The sequence below is a fragment of the Otolemur garnettii genome, unplaced genomic scaffold, assembly GCF_000181295.1.
Source record: "Otolemur garnettii isolate 467f Iridium unplaced genomic scaffold, OtoGar3 scaffold00103, whole genome shotgun sequence".
NCBI lineage: Eukaryota > Metazoa > Chordata > Mammalia > Primates > Galagidae > Otolemur > Otolemur garnettii.
This window is the reverse complement of record NW_003852498.1, coordinates 2,376,697-2,400,518: the sequence shown is the minus strand read 5'-3', so window position 1 is coordinate 2,400,518 and position 23,822 is coordinate 2,376,697. Positions and strand designations below refer to the sequence as shown.

The 23,822-nt window shown below is 37.2% G+C and overlaps 1 protein-coding gene across 1 annotated transcript in view; it reads left to right on the top strand.

Annotated features, from left to right (window-relative positions):
- The window catches only part of SLC9B1 (solute carrier family 9 member B1), a 66,457-nt gene that overhangs the window by 26,251 nt on the left and 16,384 nt on the right, over positions 1-23,822 (top strand). Inside the window, exons 4-7 of the mRNA XM_003796356.2 lie at positions 4,088-4,258; positions 6,796-6,938; positions 8,030-8,157; positions 10,457-10,632. Of these exons, the coding sequence (XP_003796404.1) occupies positions 4,088-4,258; positions 6,796-6,938; positions 8,030-8,157; positions 10,457-10,632 (618 nt within the window). The remainder of the gene's footprint in view (positions 1-4,087; positions 4,259-6,795; positions 6,939-8,029; positions 8,158-10,456; positions 10,633-23,822) is intronic.

Here is a 23,822-nt window from a genome sequence, read left to right as displayed (position 1 = left end):
AAGAAATAATAAAGGAAATTTGAATGGGAAAAAAAAAAGAAAAGACTATCTTTTTCCTAGAATTGACTTAGCATCTTTGAAAATCAACTGACCATAAATATGTGGGTTGAATTCTGAACACCTCTATTCAGTTTCTTTGATCTATTTATCTCTCTTAATGAAGATTCCACAGTATCTTGACTACTGTAGTTTAATACTGTTTTGAAATAAGGTAGTATAAGTACTCTAACTTCATTTTTATTCATCAAGATTGTTTTGGCTATTATAGGTATTTTTGTATTTTTATATAATTTTAGAGTTAGGGTGTCAATTTCTTCAGTAATCTTGTGAGACTTTTAATAAGGATTGCATTTAATTTACAGTCTTATAATCCATGAACATATCTCTCTCCATTTACTTAGGTATTTAACTTATCTGAGTAATGTTTTATAGTTCTCAGTGTATAAGTCTTGCACTTCTCTTGTTAAATTTATTCCTAATTATTTTATTATTGCTATGGTTGGAGTGTCCCGACCAAAACTCATGTTGGAACCCATAAGAGATGGCATCGAATGGAAGGACTGAGCTCCTCCCTTTTGGGTAGCCTGGTGCCATTCCCATAATAGTAAGTGAGTTCTGTCTCTCTCAAGACTAGATTAGCTCTCTTATAAATGGATCAGTTTCCATGACAGTGAGTTATTATAAAGCAAGGTCATGTCTCAGGTGTGGCCACTGGGCACATGCTGCTTCCTCTTTGACTTTCTGCCATGTTGTGATGCTAAAGCCCTCACCAGAGCCAAGCAGACATTAGTGCCAAGCTTCTTGAGCTTCTAAGCCTCTGATACAAATACACCTCTTTTCTTTATAAATTACACAGTCTCAGGTATTTTGTTATAGCAACACAAAATGGACTAAGACAGAAATTTGGTACTGAGAGTGGAGTGTTACTATAGAGATACCCAAAAATGTGGAAGCAGTTTTGGAACTGGCTAACGGGCAGAGGGTGGAAGAGTTTAGAGGAACAGGCTGAAAAAGACTATGTTGTCATGAAGAGAGCATTAACGATGATTCTGGTGAGGGCTCCAAGAAGACAAAAAGATGGAAGTTTGGAACTTAGAGGCTGGTTAAATGATCGGTCATTACCAGAATTCAGATAGAAATATGAATAGTGAGACCACTCTGATGAAATTGCAGATGGAAATGAGGAACAATGTATTGGGAACTGGAGAAAAGGCCATCCTTCTCGTATCATAGCAAAGAACTTGCCTGCATTGTGTCTGTACCTTGGGACTTTGTGGAAGGCCAAATTTAAAAGTGATGACCTAGGGTATCTGGCAGAAGAAATTGCTAAGCAAAGTATAGAGGGATCTATGTGGTTACTTTTAGCTCCACGCAGTAAAATGCTAGAGCAAAGGGAGGCAGAGCATAAAAATTTAGCCTGTTTATTTTCAGAGAACAAAAGAACATTTTCAAGAGAGGAATTTAAGGGTGCAACCAGAGCAGCTGGTTACCAAAGAGATAAGGACTGAGAGCAAAGAACCAGTTGATAATTGTTGAGACAGTTTTTTATTTTATGTATTGATTTTTTTTTGCCCTTGACTTAACTTTAATATTGTTTAAATTAAATCATAGCTGTGTACATTAATGCAATCATGGCGTACAATGTCGAGACAGTTTTTTAAAAGGCCCTGAAGGCATTCCAGAAATCTGAAGGTGCTCCCTCCCATTACAAGACTAGCAGCCCAAGAGGACAGAGCAGTTTCTGGGGATGGGACCCCAGTATCTCTGTTGATTTTAGATTTTGTTATAGTGGTTTCTCTGGAGATTACAATATTCATCTTCACCTTGTTACAATCTACTTTAATATTAATTTAATATTAATCTAATCTAATATTGACTTAATTTTGATTTAATTCCACCATTATATAGTAACTTTGAGCCAATATACTTCTGTATGCCATAAACTCAGCAGTATTATGTTTTAGTTACTGCCCATAATAATCTTGTGTTTTTTTAAATTAAGAAGTAAAATGAGGAAATATATATGCACACAACCTTTTATACTTACACACCTATTTACCATTTCCAGTGCCCTTTATTCCTTCTCATTGGTTCGGGTTACCATCTGGTACCATTTCCTTTCATCATAAAGCATTTTCTTCTTTTTTTTTTCCTCTCAAGCTGTTGCCCTGGGGAGAGTGCCATGGCGTCACAGCTCACAGCAACCTCAAACTCCTGGGCTTAAGCAGTTCTCTTGCCTCAGCCTCTCAAGTAGCTGGGACTACAGGCACAATGCTCAGCTATTTTTGTTGTTGTTGCAGTTGTCATTGTCTTAGCAGATCCGGGCTGGGTTCGAACCCACCAGCCTCAGTATTGTGGCCGGAGCCCTACCCACTGAGCTACCGGTGTCACCATAGGTATTTTCTTTAGTGTTTCTTCAGCACGAATAAATTTTCATTATTTATCTGGAAATGTCTTTATTTCAGCTTCATTTCTGAAGGATAGTTTTACTGAATATAGAATTCTTGATTGACCGTTTTTTCTCTGCACTTCTGAAATGTTACTGTACTTCCCCTGGCCCCAAGGTTTTCTGATAAGAATGCTGCTGTTGATTGATTGTATTATTATTCTCCTGCATGTGATGAGTCATCTCTATTTGCATGATTCTCCTATTACTTGGTTTTCCACTAGCTGACAATGCTGTCCCTAGGTGTGGATCTCCTTGTGTTCATCCTAGCTGGGATTTATTGCTTAATGTTTTTCATTAAATTTTGGAAGTGTTCAGAAATTTATATTTTCAAATATTTTTCTGCCCCTGTATTTCTATCTTTCTTTCACATGCTCAAACATGCTTTTGAGCCTCCCTCGTCATTGTACTTTTCAGTTCCAGACTTCTGTTTTTACATTCATTTATTTTTGAGGCAGAGTCTTTTTTGGTCACCACAGCTAGAGTACACTAATGTCACCAAACTCCTGTGCTTAAGATTAATACTCCTGCCTCAGTCTCTGAGTAGCTAGGACTACAGGCATGCACCACCATGCCAGTTTTTTTTTTTATTTTTTCTATTTTTAGTAAAGATGGGATCTCACTCTTGCTCAGGCTTGTCTTAAATTCCTGACCTCAAGTTTTCCTCCTACCTTGGCCTCCCGGAGTGCAGGAACATAGGTGTGAGCCACCACACCTGGCTGTTTCCTTGGCTGTGCAGGGAAGCCTTTTAATTTAATCAAGTCGTATTTGTCAATTTTTGTGGCTCCTGTGATTGTGTTTGGGGTCTTCTCCACAATTCTTGGTCAAGGCCAATATGTATAAGGCTTTTCCAACTTTTTCTAGAATTCTTACAGTAAACTAAATTTTTGGCTTGAAATTGGACTTTGCATATTTAATAACCTAATACAATTCATGGCAAGTGAAGGTAGCTATTTAATGGGCCCATAGAATTTATCATGTAGCTGTCTGTCCTTTACGGAAATCTAAGGATTCTCCTGTAAGGCCTTAGTATCTAGTTGCCAGCAATAAGATGTCTCCTAACTTTCTCCTTCTGTCCACCTTACTTCCTGTATATAACCTTAGATACGTTGTACTCATTCCAACGAACTCCAGGTTCACTTTTTTTCAGGCCTTACCTCCTCTAATACATTTATACCAAATATCAACTAAATTATCCTTTCAATTAAAAGATTTAGTCTGTTCCCATTAAAGGATTTGGCACCCTGCCACTGTAATCTTTAATAAAAGTGAAAATACTTATCATAGCCAGTTGTCCTCTTATTTGTAAAGAAAAGGCTATTTTAAAATATGAATAAAGTAAATCTCATCATACTGTCAAGACATTTTAAAAGTGTTAAGTATTATAAGAAATATTTAGGACTTTAAATAGTTCACATATGTTCATATAGTTTGTTTAAAACATTTATCATAAAGTGACAGGGTCCTGAATATATGTTAAGCAGATATCTCTTCTATCATACTAGTAAGCAATATTAGTCTGTACCACGTATCATTGTAAGAAATTGGCTAATAACATATTGAATAAAATAAATTCAACTTTTGTTTGTATACATCTATGTCTATGTAGATACATAGATGTATGCTTTTTTTATATTTCAGGAGTTATGCTCTTTATGATATGGTGTGTAATGTGGTCATTGTCAGGCTCTGAAGTTCTACCTGGTGGAAATTTATTTGGACTGGTAATTATTTTTTATAGTGCCATAATTGGGGGGAAACTTTTGGAATTCATTAGAATACCTGCAGTGCCTCCACTTCCACCTCTTCTTGGTAAGTATATTAATTGGCTTTCCTTTCTTTGTTATTGGTTATATGTAAATTTTGAACATTTTCTATTTGAACTGTATATAATTCAAAAATATCTCAAGTGTAATATGATCTATATAGCTTCTTTATGTAATTACTATATATATGTATGTAGCTCCTTTATAGATGTATTTATTACCTGTCTCTACACACACACATACCTCTACTCAGGTTTTGTTTTATTTTGTTTTGTGATAGAGTCTCACTTTGTCACTCTTGGTAGAATACCAAGACATCATAGCTCACAGAAACCTCAAACTCTTGGGCCTGAGCTATCCTCTTGCCTCAGCCTCCCAGGTAGCTAGGACTACAGGCTTTTACCACCACACCCAGCTATTTTTTAGAGATGGGGATCTCAGTCTTGCTCAGGCTGTCTTGAACTCCTGAGCTCAGGCTATCCACCTGCCTCAGCCTCAGTGTCCAGGAGTGCTAGGATTACAGGTGTGAGCCATCAGGCTTTTATCCAGAATGAATGTATGTACATATATATATTTTTTTTTTTTTTTTGAGACAGAGTCTCACTTTGTCGCCCTCGGTAGAATGCTATGGCATCACAGCTCACAGTAACCTCCAGCTCTTGGGCTTACGCAGTTCTCTTGCCTCAGCCACCCAAGTAGCTGAGGCTACAGGCACCCACCACAACGTCCAGCTATTTTTTTGTTGCAGTTTGGCCAGGGCTGGCTTCAAACCTGCCACCCTCGGTATATGGGGCTGGCACCCTACTCAACTGAGCCACAGGCCCCGCCCTCCAAAATATATTTTTAAAATAATTTTAATATCCTTTCTGTATGATTCTTGTGACTTTATCATTTAATAAGATTTTTACTTAATTTTGAAAGTATTATAGAAGAAGAAAATTTTAAAAAGACTAAATTTTTGTGTAGATAACCTAACTGGAATACAATGATGAAATTCAAACATTATAGTGACTAGGGCACTAAAAGGTCCTATGATTTTTGAATAAGCTGTTTGAGCATCTCCACAATGTGTATCCATGCATGCATCATCATACCAGTATTATACCAATTGCCTCATCACCACTGTCCATCAACTTTCCAGCTAGACAGAGGAAAATTAATGGAAGAATTTCATATCTTCTATGTATAGCAGGTCCTCAAATAATGTTGTTTTATTCAAGGTTGTTTCCTTATAATATTGATGAGAAAAAAAAATCTCAATGAGGGTCACTATCTGCTTGGAGTTTGTCCATTCTCCTCATGTCTGCTAACAGGTTTTCTCCAGGTACTCCAGTTTCCTCCTACATCCCAAAGATGTGCACATTAGGTGATTCAGCCTGTGGGTCTGGTCCTTGTCTGAGTGAATGTGGGGGTTGTGTGAGTGTACCCTGTGGTCAGTGGCATCCTGCCCTAGAAGAGTTCCCCATTTGAACCTTGAGCTGCCAGGATAGGCTCCAGCAACCTGCAGCACTCAACTAGAATAAGTGGGTTGGAAAATTAATGAATGAATACAAATTTTTGTAAAATAAAAATTTGTAAAGAGTGCAATAATTATACAAATGCATGCCAATAAACAAAGAAGTAAGAAAGTCCTCAGCAAGCCTGCCATATTTGTGATTATTCTTGAACTGCATAGTAGGAGAAAGCATGCCTGACAATTTTCATTTTCCAAACATTTATTCCTTGATTTAAACCAGCACCGCTATGACCACTGTCACTAATTGATTCACCAAAAATTGGATAATTATCTTTCTTACTTTTATTAATCTTTCTTAAATGTATGTATAGTTCATATTTATTTCAGTAGTTAATAGCATAAGTGTTTAGGACTTTATTTGGAAGTTTGGTGATTTTTATGTGTTCAGAAACATGCTGTAGAAATAAGTCTTATTGATATCAGTTAGAAATTTGGTTTTGTTATGCACCATTTTGCTTAAAGTTGCAATTTCCAAAAGCCTATTGAAGATGTTAAGTGAGGACTTACTATACTCAACGCATCTAAACACTCAGGACATTGTCAGTAGAGATAATCTCTACATCTTATCTCTAATACTCCTTCTATGTTCATTACATTCTTGTAGCACCTTATAAGTATTCACTGAGTAGTTTCTCTCCTTTCCAAAACTTTCCCTTTAGCTGTAGGTGAGGCTACAATTTCTCTGTCTCCAATTTTATCCCTAATTCACTAGGACTCGCACATAGAAACTACAAGACTCACAATTTCCCTTCCTGCCTAAAGCCTTTCCATGGTGCCCTACTCTGCCAAAGGGGATGGGGAGCTTTCCGTGCTCTGTCTCCTCCAGCTCATTCACCCCATTCCCATCCTTGTCCTGTGTGTTCTAGCAACACTAAAGTATTAGTTGAAGCCTATTTAGATATATTTTTTCTTATCTCTGTTCTTTTTTTCATGCTGTCTCCGATACTTGTATGTAAGCGCCTTTCACCAAAGCAAGAAATATAGTGTGTTGAAAGAGTGGAAATTAAATGTTTTCTGTCTTGAAAAAAATGAACTGAATCAGACATCTTTATTTTCTTTCTTTCAAGGGATGTTAATGGCTGGTTTTGTTATTAGGAATGTTCCATCCATCAGCAAGCACGTCCGAATTCATAACACATTGTCTTCAACTTTAAGAAATACTGCCCTTACCATTATCCTAATACGAGCTGGGCTTGGACTCGACCCAGAGGTAGATTTCCAATTATCACTTGAGAGAAGTTATTTCAAATATTAGAGGCTGAGGGAAGATCAAAAGAGGGAAAATTTTGTTACAGCTCTTCCAAGTGGAATCTGTAAGCAAAACTAAGATAGGGAACAAAGACTTTGCAGAAATATTTGTACTTTAATTTCTATTTCTAGTCATAATATGAAAAGAACTCACTGTGCTATCAAGTCTTTCTTAGAGATCATCTTGAATTACTTGCACAGAGATAAATGTTCCTTATGCAGCACTTGTTTTATTTGGGAGAGGCTCTTCTAGGGAGAATTCTTAATTTTTTAACCCTATAAAAGGCTTTTCTTTGTCTTCCAAGAGTATTAAAAAGTTCAATAATATGTTTTCATGACTTTTTCTCCACAGAAGTATGTTTCTAATTATCTTTGCATTAATGTAAAATTTAACCTTTTAAGTTATTTCTTAAAATATTAGAATCCAAGGACCATATATCTACTTGGGTTTTCAGAAAATGACTATTCATGACTATAATAGCTATTCAAATGTAGCAAATGTAGGGGTTTTAGGGAAATATCTCAAGAGCATAAATAATTATAGCCAGTGATAATTTATTATATTCTCCAGTAGAAAATGTGAAGCAATGAGAAAATTGAAAAGTTCTCCCTTTTTAAATTAATTATGCAGGTTTAAGTGATTTTCTTTTTTAGCATATTAGTGTTTACAATTTGTAATTATTAAGCTAAACAGTTTATCTCTAAAAAATTAACTGATGGGAAAAACTCATAGGATACTATGATTATACTATTTATTAGTAAAACCAAGGAGGTAGATATAAGTAGATATTCAAAGGAATCACAAAAAATGGATCTTTTTAAGTAATTAAAATTCAATAATATTTATAAAATATGAATTTTTTTGTAATCCAATCTTATGATGATATATAAAATGAGCCAGGAGAAGAGTTTCAAGTCCAGTGGGAAAACCTGGTCAAATGATATTTAGTTTAGTAAAAGCTTCCTACTCAGAAAAAACTATTTCAATATTCACTTACATAATTTTCTTGTCAGCCATTGTAAGTTGTAAATATGACTGTTTTTATATTTCAGGCTCTGAAGAACTTGAAGGCAGCTTGTTTAAGGTTGTCTATGGGCCCATGCCTCATGGAGGCATGTTCAGCTGCTTTTTGTTCCCACTTCATTATGAAATTTCCCTGGCAATGGGGATTTCTATTAGGGTAATTTTTTTCTTATTTTTCCCTATGAAATCATTCAATTAAGGATGCTGAGTTTAAAATTATTAAATTAGTCAGAATATTATGTAGATAAGCTCTTCATTAAAATTATTTTCACAGTGCTAAAAAAGTTTGGAAACCAGTTGATCAAAAGCAGAGCTATGTGCCAAATCTACCATATTCTTAACACACATTCATAGTCCCTGAATGTATAATGCCAAGGTAATCACTTCAGCAATTTATTCCTTCTCTTCTATGTTATAACATATTTTTATATTTTAACCTATCTAAAGACCTTGTCCTCATACTCTATACAGGGATATAATTTCATATGATAGTTAGTATGTATATGAGAGAGCTTTTACATAGATACAGTTATAAAAATAGAAACTCTCCCCTTTTTAAAAAACAAGTAAATGAACTAAAATTCTTCCCCTAAATTCAACACCCCATCTATCTTTACCACCAATTTCTCTATGTCTGAATTCTTCAAAATGAGTCTGTAATCTTTATTTCTAGATCCTAACTCCTTTTTATTTTTCAATTCATTAACTTTTTTTTTTTCTTTTTTGAGGCAGAGCTCACTCATTCGCCCTTGATAGAGTGCTATGGCATCACATCTCACAACAAACCTCAAACTCTTGGGCTCAAATGATCCTCTTTTCCCAGCCTCCTGAGTAGCTGGGTCTACAGGCACCCACCACAATGCCCATCTAGTTTTTCTATTTTTAGTAGAGATGGAGTCTCACTCTTCTCAGGCTGGTCTCAAACTCTTGAGCTCAAGGAATCCTCCTGCCTCATCCTCCCAGAGTGCTGGGATTACAGGCTTGAGCCACTGTACCCAGCCTAATTCATTAAATTTTGTCTCAACTTGTCCATTCCATTGAGATTTTAGTGTAGTTCACTCACTACATACTTACTAGCAAATCCAGTGGATTTTTAAGATTAATTTTATTACAAAATACCCAAATGCATTTTTCTTTTGAAAAATTAGAACTTTATAGATAAAAGTGATGTGACCTTTGACTATGCCTTCAAATCCTGGTGCCCAAATTCCTACCCAAAGTGACAACTCTTCTTACAAGTTTTATATTATCTTTTTAGACCTTTAAAAATAGCATTCTGGGTTTATTTAAAAATATATGTGAAATGATAGAGAAAAGAATATAATTTTGCACATTTTCACTTAATTATATATCAAAGAATGTTTCATTTTGTGCAGAAAAGTTTGAGAACCACTTAACTAGACAAATACGTGTATGGTTTTGGAAAAGTCTAGTCTTTTTATGATTCCATGGAGAAATATGGAGCATAAACTGCACCACAAAGGTTAAACAAGCCAGAGGCAAATGACCTAAACTCTCAGACACGTCTCAGTCATTGGTAGAAGCTTTCTGGAGAAAGTATAGAGGAGAGGGGGGCAAAGTCTGCCTAGCATTCCCAGGTAAGCCACTTGTCAGCAGGTGCTGGTAGTCAGCAGCCTACAGGCAGCACCTGGACGATGTCTTCACTGGCCTGGTAAATGGGTTCTTGGAAACAGCAACAGCATCTCCATGCAGGGTATACCTCAGCCTTTATAAAGGGAAGATAGAGAGATGAGGCAAAGGTGTGGATGAGACATGCCAACAGAAGGTGTTCTCAGCAGGAGTCTCCCCATTCCTCCTGAGTGTCATCAACCACCCCAGAAATGTGCTCATTTGCCTTTGTGACTTAGGCGCCCATACTCATTATGTTGTCTTGGGCAGATACCTCTATTCCTTTTTTATTTACTCAAGAAGCAGGAATTTGTCTAACTATTCTTACAGTGATACTCCAAATACTCAGCCATTTGTTTTCCCCAAAAGTCTCTCCTCCTAGCAGCTGCCATTTCTTGGCTTGGAGCACCTTTAGAAAGAAGTTATACTGTATCTTTTGCAGCAATCTCTATTTACACACATTTTGGTTTCTTCTTCTTCTTTTAATACTAAACTGTTTCTTATCTTCCTGGGATACATTTAGTTTCTTGCACATTGAAGAATCTCCTTTTGTTTTCTAGATCAGTGATAGACGTTTCTATTACTTTTACACCCTCACTTCAAAGGATTTAGGGCTGGAGGGAGACAAGCAGTCTGTGCTCAGCCCAACATTTTGAACTGTATCTCTATAAAATTTTAGCCAGCACTAAAGAATGCATGAAAAATTTTATTAGCACGAAATGGCATTCACTCAAATTTGAAATTGTTAATATATTTGTGGAAAGTTTATAATAAAACACTATTTAATAGGATGTTTTTAAATTGGTTTTCAAAGTCTTGTCTTTCAGTTTTGTACTAGGGGCTGTCTCTCCTGCTGTCGTTGTCCCTTCCATGCTGCTTTTGCAAGAAAAAGGATATGGTATTGAAAAAGGCATTCCAACCTTACTGATGGCTGCTAGCAGTTTTGATGACATCTTGGCTATCACTGGATTTAACACATGCATGAGCATAGTCTTCTCAACAGGTAAACAAAGTACAACAACCACATCATTCATGGTGTTTTTTGTTCTTTAAACAAGGTTTCTGCCTTTGCTTCTTCATTCATTAAACACTCTTCAGTTTAACATCTGTATATTCTTCATCAAAAGTTTATTCTAGGTTTGGCGCCTATAGCACAGTGGTTAGGGCGTGGGCCACATGCACGAGGGCTGGCGGGTTCAAACCCAGCCCAGGCCTGCTAAACAGCAATGACAACTGCAATTAAAAAAAAAAAAAAAAAGCTGGGCGTTGTGGCGGGCATCTATAGTCCCAAGCTACTTGGAAGGCTGAAGCAAGAGAATCGCGTCAACCCTAGAATTTGAGGTTGCTGTGAGCTGTGACACAGCAGTGTGACATGGCACTCTACCGAGGGCAAGATAATGAGACTGTCTAAAAATTAAAAAGTTTATTCTAGACACAAAAGAAATTTCAATGGTTTCAGTGGCTTAAGAAACCATTACTTAACACAGATGATTTCATTTTAATTATCACGTTTCAATTAATTGATGAACCATATTATTACCATTTCTATTTAATTGCTTATGTTGCTTTGGAATGTTATTTTTTTGGCGGGGGAGGGGGGGGATAGGGTCTAACTATCTCACCCTGCATAGAGTAGAGTGCAGTCGCATCACAATTCACAGCAACCTTAAACTTTTGGGCCTAAGCAGTTCTCTTGTCTCAGCCTCCTGAGTAGCTGGGACTACAGGTACCTGCCAAAATGCCCAGCTATTTTTTGGTTGCAGTTGTTATTGTTGTTTAGCAGGCCCAGGCTGGGCTCAAATCCACCAGCCTCAGTGTATGTGGCTAGCGCCCTACTCACTGAGCTATGCATGCCAAGCCTGGAATGTTATCTTTTCTCACTAGAAAATTTTAAGTAATACTATTATTAGTATTACTAATATTTTAATAGATATTTTTGAAATATACTCCTTTGACCATCCTCATATATAACTCATTGCTCTGTTATAAGACAATTTATATAGGAGAGCTGGGACAACCGTGTGGCTTTTTGGTAGTGATAGGACAAGATCCTGCACCAAGCTTTGACTCCCATGGCAATATCTGGTCTTGAAAGTCACTGTAGAAATTGGAAAAGTAAACATTTATGCATCAGTAACACTTCAATTGATTGCAGTGGTTGAAATTGAGTTTTCTGTATTGTTAAAACACCAAAATATTTTTTAATTTGAAAAGTAATATGTATAATTTCTCTTAAAGTCAAAAATATGAATAAACAGAGGAAAAGGGAAAAAGATAAAAATAAAATCTGTGATAGTCACACAAAGAAAAATAGAATCTTTTCCTTCTGAACCTTTTGAGGTAAATTCACCCACACTTTTCTCTTTTGTCTTTTGTGTGTATGTGAAGGTACAAAGCATCTTAAAAAATTTTCTTTGAGTATTAGCTTAAAGGGGTATAAGTCGAAATCTCTTACATGTATATATTGTATAGTGGTGAGGTTTGGGCTTTTAGTATACCCATCACCTAAGTAGTGTATCCCTCACTCAATCCCAACCCTGCCTTGTGTGTCTCTAGTGTCCATTATACCATTCTGTGTGCCCTTGTGTAGCCACAGTTTAGCTCTCACTTGTGAGAAAAAACAGGTAGCATTTATTTTTCTGTGCTGAGTTACTTCTCTTAGGATAATGGCCTCCATTTCCATCCAAGTTGCTGCAAAACACATTTTATTCTTGCTCATCACTGATATTCCTCTGTGGCATATGTATACCATATTCCTTAATCCATTCATCAGTTTATGGGCATTTAGATTGATTCCATAACTTTGTGATTTTGAATTATGCTGTGATAAATAGATTGAGGGCAGGTGTTGTTTTGATATCATTTCTTTTCCTCTGGATAGATGTCCAATAGTAGGATTGCAGGATCAAATAGTAAATCTACTTTTAATTCTTTGAGAAATCTCTATATTGATCTCCATAAGGTATGGCAGCTTTGGTAACTTAGGAGCTGGCTTAGTCCTTTGTGACTAAGAAAACACCTTGGCTTACAAGTTTCAGGCATTCACAGTTTTTAAATAGTCTCTCACAGTCCACATTTGTGGTGCAAATGACATTTTTTGAAAAGGTAAAATATTATAGACATAAAAGCAAATTGTTAGTTGTCTATTCTTTCCATTATCTCACTATTTCCCCAATCAAGACCCAAATTTTAACCAAAATGACCCTACTCATCTCCATTCTTTCCCACTTCATCCCTCCTACCTGTATAATATATGAGTAATATCTAAAAACTGCATATATCCTACACTGTAAAAATGCACAGTTAACACTGTTGGGAAGAGGACTGTGGGTTGTGGAGATGCTCTTTGAAGATCTACAATTTCTGCTCTCCCACACATACAGTTCAAGTTTTGCCCTTCATAAAAGGCCCTTTACTTTCCTCCTCAGAATGCAGAATGAATTGCCTTGAAACACATACCCCTTCCCCACCACTGGACTGTGTGTGCAAACAAAACGGCTTGAATGGCTTTAGAGCACTTTGGGCTGCTGCAGGGCACAGAGTATGCTGGCTCTTCAAAGGGCATCTTCTCAAGCCACCTCTATGGTGTCAAGACAAGTAAAATTTTTTCTCTCTCATACACTGGAGAAAGGTCACAGTGTTCAATAAATGGTGCTGGGAAAATTGGATAGCCACATACAGAAGAAAACTTGTCCCTGTCTCTCACTGTACACAAAAATTAACTCAAGATGGATTAAAGACTTGAACATTAAGCAAGAAAATTGCAAGACCTGAACAATAAAAGTCCTGGAAAAAAACCCAGGGAAAACTTTTCTTGACAGTGGCCTACGCAAAGAATTTGAAGTAAGACTGCCAAAACAAGTGCAGTAAAAACAGAAATAGACAAATAGGACTTAGTTAAATTAAAAAGCTTCTTCCCAGCAAAAGAAATAATCAAAAGAGTAAATAGACTACCTACAGAATAAGAGAAAATGTTTGCAAACTTTGCGTCCAACAAGAGACATATATCCTGAATCTACAAGGAATTCAAACAACTCAGCAAGATGCAACCAACCCCATTACAAAGTGGTAAATTGTTCTGCAAATCTGGGGGCCCCAATGCTGGGTCCATGTGTGTTTAGGATCATTATATCCTCTTGTTGAATTGATGTCTTTATCATTATATAACGACCTTCTTTGTCTATTTTTATCAATTTTGATTTAAAATCTGTTTTATCCCACGTAAGTATAGCTATTTCTGATTGCTTTTGGTTTCCATTTGTGTGGAATATCTTTTTCCACCCTTTTATTTTCAGTCTATATATGTCTTTATTGGTCTAGTGTGGGTTTCTTCTAAGCTACATACAGTTGGATAATTTTTTATCCTTTCTGCCAATCTGTATCTTTTAAGTGGAGCATCTAACCCCTTTATGTTTAGGGTTAATACTGGTATGTGTAGAATTTTCTTTCATCTTGACTGTGGACAGGTTCATTCAATGTGTCTGGGAGAGGCTCTGTTTGAGTTGAGATGACCTGCTGGGGTTAAATATCTACCTGAAAGGAGTGTGTTGTTAGCAAAACTTAGGAAGTTTTCACTTATGGTAATCTCCAGTAGGGCTTCATTCTTTGGGGACAGGCTTCTCCTTCAGGAATCCCTATTATTCATATGTTTCAACACTTCGTGGAGTCTCATAGTTCTCTAAGCACCTGTTCTGCTTTCTCTCTCTTCTGTTCTGCCTCTTTTTTTTTTTTTTTTTTTTTTTGAGACAGAGCCTCAAGCTGTCCCCCTGGGTAGAGTGCCGTGGCATTACTGCTCACAGCAACCTCCAACTCCTGGGCTGAAGCGAGTCTCCTGCCTCCGCCTCCCAAGTAGCTGGGACCACAGGCGCCCGCCACAACGCCCGGCTATTTTTTGGTTGCAGCCGTCATTGTTGTTTGGCGGGTCCGGGCTGGGGATTCGAACCCGCCACCTTAGGTGTACGTGGCTGGCGCCTTAGCCGGTTGAGCTATAGGCGCCGAGCCCTGTTCTGCCTCTTTAACTACCTGGGTTAACTTGAAAACTTTACCCTCTAACTCTGAGGTTCTTTATTCTTTATGGTCTAACCAATTTTTTATACTTTCTACTGCCTCTTTCCAGTCCCTGATTGTGTCCTTCATTTCCTTAAGCTCCACCATATCCTTTCTGTATTCTACATATCTCTTCTCCATCTTTTGCTTTTGGCTTTCCATTTTCTCATTCATTCCTTTTATTGTCTTTATCATCCATATTTTAAATTAACTTTCTGTCAAGTCCATTAATTCTTTATAGGTGGAATCTTCTGCAGTAGCTGCCTCATGGTCCCTTGGGGGAGTTCCTCTGTTTTAGTTTTTCATGTTGCCTGAATTTTTCTGTTGGTTCCACCTCATCTGTTCTTTCTTCTCTTTCACCTCCTTGTCCTCCTTTTTCCTTCTCACTGCTTCTTTTGTTTCAAGAAGTTCTTGCTCTTGATGACAGCATGTTGCAATATGTAGCCAGAACACCATGTGGCACTGGCTCTATGATCCTTATTCCAAACTTAGTTGCCCTCAGTGATTGGGGGTGACAGGCTCTATGTGGCAACCTCTATGATTCTTATTCCAAATTTAGTTGCCCTCAGTGATTGCCTAATTGTTTCTTTAGCATTCAGACCCTGCTAGCTTGGGATCTTAAAACTCACAAGAATCCTTCAGGATCAGGCCAGGTGCAGTTGCTCACACCTGTCACCCTAGCACTCTGGTAGGCCGGGGTGGGTGGATTGCCTGAGCTCATGAGTTCAAAACCAGCCTAAGCCAGAATGAGACCTGGTCTCTAACAATAGCCAGGCATTGTGGTGGGCACTGTAGTCCCAACTACTTGTGAGGCTGAGACAAGAGAATCACTTGAGCCCAAAAGTTTGAGGTTGCTGTGAGCTATGATGCCATGGTACTCAACCCCAGGGCGACTGAGTGAGACTATCTAAAAGAGAGAGAATCCTTCAGGGGCAGGTCTCACAGTGCCCCTGAATCCAGTTCCCATGGGATGCAGGAGACATTCAGCCTATCCCAACAGAGGAGTTCTGATCCCAGCAGGTGGAATTAAGACAGCCATGGTGCCTACTTAGGTGCCACAGCTTAGGTGCCTACTAAGACCTTCTCATGACCTTCCCAGAATGGCAGCCCCCTGGCCCTGAGATCTTCTCAGTATGACTGCCTCACCAGCCACCAAACCTATGGCAAATCCACTCCAACCAGCATTCAAGTCTGGCTACTGTGTAGTGTTCAACTTTGCCAACTCTTCCAAGCTTTCCACTCAATGCACAGCTTCCCCCAGCAACTGAAAATACTGAAAAGGCTTCTCCCATCCTGGACCTCTGTGGGGGAAGGGGTGCAGCTGAAATCAGCCAATCACAGTCACTTGCCTAATTCATCAGATTTCTATCGTTTTGGATGATAGGCTATATTCAGCTCACCACCTCCTTGCCATGCTCCTTGATATATGACTCTGGGTAAGGTAACTGCACCAAGTATGGTTAGGTTCTCTCTTTTTCCCCAGTCATTCTAGGAGAACTCAGGTGAATGATCCTTCTGCAATTATGAGCTTTTTGAAACATATTGCCACCGTATCATGTCCTTCAAGGGTTCGAGCTTGCCATTTTCTCATCCTATTCAAAGCTAGGTATTCCTACTCTTTTTCCATCTTTGTTACTTTGGGTGGGTAGAAGTGGTACCTCTTTAAATGAAGTACTTTGAGTAATAGTATTGTTAACAAATGTTTTTGTTTATTGGTTATTGGCATTTTGGAATGTTTTTTAAGTTGCTTTTCTTCAGTCTTTTGCTTCTTTCATCTTTTGTGCATTTTTTTCTTTTTTTTTATTGAATGGTAACTATGTATATTAATAAACCTCAGAAGTGATCCCTCCAATCCCCCTCCCTCCACTCATTCCTCCCTCTCCTCTCCCTCCCCCCTCCCCATATTCTTAGGCTATTTGGTTATATAGCTTTCATATAAAAGGTATAAATTAGTTTCATAATAGGGGTGTGTACATTGGATACTTTTTCCTCCATTGGAGGAAAAGTATATTTTTCATATTCTATACTGATACTTTGCTCAGAAGAACATTCTCTAGCTCCATTCATGTGAACACGAAGGACGTAAAGTCTCCATCCTTCTTAATGGCTGCATAATATTCCATGGTGTACATATACCACAGTTTGTTGATCTATTCGTGGATCGATGGGCACTTGGGCTTCTTCCATGACCTGGCAATTATGAATTGGGCTGCAATAAACATTCTGATACAAATATCTTTGTTGTAATGCGATTTTTGGTCATCTGGGAATATACCTAATAAAGGAATTGCAGGATCAAATGGCAGGTCTATTTTTAGTTCTCTAAGTGTTCTCCAGATGTCTTTCCAAAAGGAACGTATTAGTTTACATTATCTTTTGTGCATTTTTATTTGTAATGATTCTACATAAAATTAAGAATGATAACCTTCTGTTTTATATACTGTAGTTTTTCCCATTTGTAAGTTGTGTATTAATTGAATTCTGTTTGCCATTCAGAAGTTATAAATTTTGTTGTCATTTCTGGCAAAGTTTTCCTTCATGATTGGTATCAGTCATTCTCTCAACAAATATTTTGTCTTCTCCTCTTTCATTATGCCAGCTACTATACCAAACACTGAGGATAAATCTTGCTTTTACTGAGTAATTGCCTGGTACTTGCTCTTGCTTCCATACCTGTTTTCACTCATTTACAAATAAGGAAACTGAAGAACAAAAGTTAAGTAAATTGCTTAAGGTCACAGTTCCAATAATAGTGGAGCCAAAATACAAATCGGATGTCTGACCCTTAACCCACACATTTAACTACTCTTCTTTACTGCTTCCCAGTACAGCAGAGAAACAAGATCATGTAGTCCATGTGCTCAAAGAGTTTATAAATTAAAGAAAAAATTACTAGTGGGATGAATATTACATAGTATAGGATGCTATGAAAACATGGTTATGGAGACTAAACCTAATTTGAGGAGGAACAAAGTGAAAAACCAAGCACATATGAGGGCTGTCTGGAAAGTATCTAGCCATTATTGATACTATTTTTCATATTCTATGCTTAGAAAGTCCTCTTTTATGTCATGACAATGTAAATAAACTATTGCTAAAAATTTTAAGGACATTTAAAGTTTTATTTTGTACATTAAATCTTTAGTACATCTGTATTTTGGAATATAGTAGATATATTAACTTTATTTTTAGCCAGATATTAGATAGTTGTTTCAACTCTGTTGTTAATAGTACATCTTTCTCAACTAGTAGAAATGATACTTTTATTACAGCCAAATTTTTAAAAATACTAAATTGATTTGTTTCCATTTTTTTACAACTATATTTTTATTGTGGTAGAAAAAAACAGAATTTAAAGTTTACTCTATTGTTTTTTTGTGGAAATTTTTCTTGTCTTTTCCTTTTTTTTTTTTTTTTTTGAGACAGAGTCTCAGGCTGTCACCCTGGGTAGAGTGCCGTGGCATCACAGCTCATAGCAACCTCAAACTCTTGGGATTAAGTGACTCTCTTGTCTTAGCCTCCCAAGTAGCTGGGACTACAGGCACCCACCACAATGCCTGGCTGTTTTTTGGTTGCAGTTGTCATTGTTGTTTGGCAGGCCCAGGCTGGATCCAAACCCTCTAGCTCTCGTGTATGTGGCTGGTGCCCTAGCTGCTGAGCTATAGGTACCAAGGCTTTGTGGAAGTTTTTCAGCTTGCAAAAGCTAGTAGCATAGCTCAGACCAACTTTGAAAGTCTCAAAACCAGGGAAGCTTACTATGCAACCCCCAGTCTAAGACTGAAGGCCTCAGAGCCCATAGGAGGCTGATGGTATAATTCCTAGACTCCAAAGACTAAAACCTGGAGTCTGATGTTCAAGGTCAGTAGGAGAAAAATGCGTACTACTCTGATAGAAAAAAGTCCATGCAAGCTAATTGACCTTCTTCTTCTGCATTCTTTATTCTAACTTGCCCATAGCTAGTTGAACGGTGCTGCCCACATTGTGGGCCGGTCTTCTCTCAGTCTACTGATTCATGCATCAGTCTCCTCTGGCAATACCTTCATGGACATACCCAGAAACAATGCTTCACTAACTATCCCTCAATGCAGTTAAGTTGACGCTGAACTTTAATCATCACAGACACACTGATTGTTTAAAAAGTGTATTTTTAGATTTCCATATATTTGTTACTTTTCCTATTTTCTTTCTGCTATGGATTTCTCTTTTCATTCTATTGTGGTAATAAAAAAAGATATTTGGTACTCGGTCAGTTTCCTTAAATTTGTTGAGACTGTTCTATGTCATCTATCCTGGAAGTTTATGTGCACTTGAGAAGAATGTGCATTTTTGTTATTGGTAAAGTGCTCTGTATATGTTGGTTAGGTCCAATTGCTTTCTATATAATGGTCAAGTACTCCTTTTTCTAATTGATCTTTAGGATGGTTCTTCTGTCCATTATTAAGAGTGGGATATTCTATTATTATTATGTTGCTATGTCTCCCTTCAATTGTCAATATTTGCTTTGTACATTTGTGCACTCTGATATATTCATAATTGTTATATCTTCCTGGTCAATTGGCCCTTTTATAATTATATAAAGTCCTTGTCTTTTTTGACAGTATTTGACTTACAGACTATTTTTTCTGTCATAATTATGACCACCCTTGCTCTCTCTTATTTATCATTTACATGAAATAGTTTTTCCATCTTTTCCCTTTCAGCATTTGTGTATCTTTAAATCTAAAGTGAGCCTCCTATAGGCATACAAAGTTGGATTTTTTTTTTACCCATGCAGCAAATCTATGTCTTTTCATTTGGGAATTAATCCATTTACACTTAAAGTAATTGCTAATACTGAGGGACTTACTATGGCCAATTTGTTCATTGTTTTATGGATGTCTTTCTGTACTTTGATTATATCATCCCATCTCCTTCTAGATTGTGAGGTTTTGCTGAGAATTATGCTAATAATCTTTTAAAATTAATTTTTAATTAAAATAATAACTATATACATTTATGGGATACAATGTGATGATTTGATATACAATGTGGAAGTCTTAAGTCAAACTGATTAACATAGCCATCACCTCACTTACATATATTTTTTGTGGTAAGACATTTAAAATGTACTCTTAGTTATTTTGAAATACATGCTTGCGTTATGCACATTAGGTAATATTCCACCAAATGCCCTGCCTCCTTCCACCAATTGCCCTCCCACCTTACATTCCCTTCTCTCTCCTTACCCCTCCCCTTGGCAGACTATATTTGTGTTTTATCATTCATATGAATGTGTTAAGTGTTTATATAGTGGTTTCATAGTAGTATTGAGTACATTGGATGATTTTTTTCCCATTCTTGAGATACTTTACTAAGAAAAATGTGTTCCAACTCCATCCAGGTAAACATAAAAGATGTAAAGTCTCTGTATTTTTTGTAGCTGTATAGTATTCCATGCTATACATATACCACAATTTGTTAATCCACTCATAGATTGACAGGTGTTTGAGTTGCTTCTATGACTTGGCAATTATGAATTGAGCTACAATAAACATTCTGGTGCCGATGTCTTTGTGGTAAAATGATTTTTGTTCTTCTGGGTAGATACCTTGTAATGGGATGGCAGGATCAAATGGAAGGTGAACATTTAGTCCTTTGAGAATTCTTTATATTCTTTCTGTAAAGGTTGTATTAGTTTGCAGCCCTACTTATGCTAATGATCTTAATGACAGCTCACTTGTGCGTGACAAGTTGCTTTTCTCTCTTATATTTTTTTTCAAGATTCTCTCTTTGTCTTTGACTTTTCACAATTTGATTACAGTGTATCTCAATATAGGTCTTTGGGGGAATATTCTTCTTGGAGTTCTTCCAGCTTCTCAAATTTATATGTCCATTTCCTTTCTCAAATTTAAGAAATTCTCAGCTGTTATTTCTTAAGTTGGCTCTCTGTCCCTTTCTCTCTCTTTGTCTTCTCCTTCTGGCACTTCCATAATGCCAACCTACAAGTCCCTTAAGTACTCTTCACTTTTCTTTATTCATTTTCCTTTTTGTTCCTCTCATTCAATAATTTCAAATGAACTTTCTCCAATTTCACTGATTCTTTCTTGTGTAATCTGCTGCTAATCCCTTCTAGGTTATTGTATTCTTTAGCTCCAAAGTTCCTGTATGGTTCTTTTTAAATAGTTTTGATCTCTGTTAATATCTCATACATTATTTCCTGAAATCATTTAGTCATCTATTTGTGTTCTCACTGGGCTTCTTAGTAAGACAAGTAATTCATAGATTTCCATTTCTTTAGGATTGGTTTCTGAAAATTCTTATTGCTTCTTTAATATCATCATTAGGTTCCTCTGTTTCTTCTTATGCCTTGTTATTTTTTTGCAGGTATTTGGGCATTCGAAAAACTACCACCTCTCCCAGTCTTTATTGACTGGCTTCATAAAGAAGACCTTCACCAATCAACCTGGCTATAGATTCTACAGGCCTGTGAAAATTTTTCTGGGGCTATATCTTCTCTGGGTTTATACATGCAATATCCCAATTAGAGAGGTTTGCCATTGAATACATGGAGTCTGGAGTCTTTCTTTCTGTGTCTGTCTATGGTACTGCAGGCTCTCGGATGGGCGAGCGTGTCTCTGATCTCTCTCTTGTTATCAGTGGCCCCAGGAATTCAAAGTGTGCAGGTTGGTTATCACAGCTCCATTTACAATTGCCATAATGTGGAATCAACCCAAGTGCTAGTCAACCCATGAATGTATTAATAAACTGTGGTATATGTATGCCATGGAATACTATTCATCCATGAAAAGTTGGGGACTTTACATCTTTTTATTAACCTAGATAAAGTTGGAGAACATTCTCTTTAGTAAAGTATCACAAGAATGGAAAAGCAAGTATCTGATGTATTCCATGCTAATATGAAGCCAATAGACAAACTATTACAGGCCCCCACAAAAGAAAAAAAATCAAATTGGGGGGAGGGAATTGAAAGGAAAAGGTAAAGTGGAAAATGGAGGGGGATGGGGATGGGTGTGTTCTCACCTACTGGGTACAATATAAGGGTGCATGGCACACCTCCAGGGGAGGAGGACTACTCACTATAAGAGGCACCTTACCTAAAAAATGCAAATATTGTAACCTAATCGCGCATACCCTCAGATTAATCTGAAATAAATAAATAAATAACAAAAGTATTCAGGTTGGGAGTTAGGTAAGACAGAGACCAGTACCTCAGGAAAGTACCCAAAATGTTCTACTCTTCTGCTTACCTCACTGACCAGGCCATAAATTGGGTGTTTTCTCCTAGTTACATCAATGTGTTCCAGCCTGAGGAAGGGCTATCATGAGTATAATGCCACCCTTCTTGGCTTTGCACTTGTATGTAGTATGGAAACTTCTATTTTTAATTAATTAATTTATTTATTTATTTTTAAATCATAGCTGTGTACATTAATACTATCATGGGGGTACAGAGTGCTGTTTCTATATACAATTTGAAATACCGTCATCCAACTGGTTAACATAGCCTTTGTGTTATTTTCTTAGTTATTGTGTTAAGACATTTATAATCTACAATTAGACAGATTCACATGTACCCTTATAGGATGAACCATAGGAGTGATCCCACCAATCACCCTCCCTCCACCCATCCTCCCCCCTCCCCTCCCGTCCCTCTCCCCATTCCCCATATTCTTGGGCTAAAATTGGGTTATAGCTTTCCTATGAAAGCTATAACTTAGTTTCATAGTAGGGCTGAGTACATTGGATACTTTTTCTTCCATTCTTGGGATACTTTGTTAAGAAGAATATGTTCCAGCTCCATCCATGTAAACATGAAGGAGGTAAAGTCTCCATCTTTCTTTATGGCTGCATAGTATTCCATGGTGTACATATACCACAATTTATTGATCCATTTGTGGATCAATGGGCACTTGGGCTTCTTCCATGACCTAGCGATTATGAATTGGGCTGCAATGAACATTCTGATACAAATATCTTTATTATAGTGTGATTTGGGGTCTTCTGTATATGTACCTAATAAGGAATTATAGGATCAAATGGCAGATCTATTTTTAGTTCTCTAAGTGTTCTCCAGATGTCTTTCCAAAAGGAACGTATTAGTTTGCAATCCCACCAGTGGTGTAGAAGTGTTCCCTTTCTCCACAACCACGCCAGCATCTGTGATTTTGGGATTTTGTGATATGGGCTAATCTTACTGGTGTTAGATGATATCTCAAAATACTTTTGATTTGCATTTCTCTGATAATTAAGGATGGTGAGCATTTTTTTTATATATTTGTAGGCCATGCACCTGTCTTCTTCAGAGAAGTTTCTCTTCAAGACCCTTGCCTACCCTGAGATGGGATCACTTGTACTCTTCTTGCTAATATGTTTGAGTTCTCTGTGGATTCTGGTTACTAAACCTTTGTTGGAGACATAACCTGCAAATATCTTCTCTCATTCTGAAGGCTGTCTGCTTGCTTTACTTACTGTGTTCTTGGCTGTGCAGAAGCTTTTTAGTTTGATCAGGTCCCAGTAGTGTATTTTGATGTTGCTTCAATTGCCCAGGGGGTCCTCCTCAAAAAATTTTCACCCACGCCAATTTCTTCAAGTGTTTTCCCTACACTTTCTTCTAGTATTTTTATAGTTTCATGTCTTAAATTTAAATCTTTAATCCAGTGAGAGTCTATCTTAGTTAGTGGTGAAAGGTGTGGACCCAGTTTCAGTCTTCTGCAGATCACCAGCCAGTTCCCCCAGCACCATTTGTTAAATAGGAAATCTTTTCCCCACTCAGTGTTTTTAATTGGCTTGTCGAAGATCATATAACAGTAAGTAGCTGGGTTCATTTCTTGGTTCTCTATTCTGTTCCATACATCTCCCTCTCTGTTTTTGTGCCAATACCATGCTGTTTTGATCACTATGGATTTATAGTGTAGTGTCTGGTAGCGTGATTCCTCCTGCTTTGTTTTTATTTCTGAGTAATGTCTTTGCTATTTGAGATTTTTTCTGATTCCATATAAAACAAAGTATTATTTTTTCAAGATCTTTAAAGTATGACAATGGGACTTTAATAGGGATTGCATTAAAATTATATATTGCTTTGGGTAGTATGGACATTTTAACAATGTTGATTCTTCCCAGCCATGAGCATGGTATGTTTTTCCATTT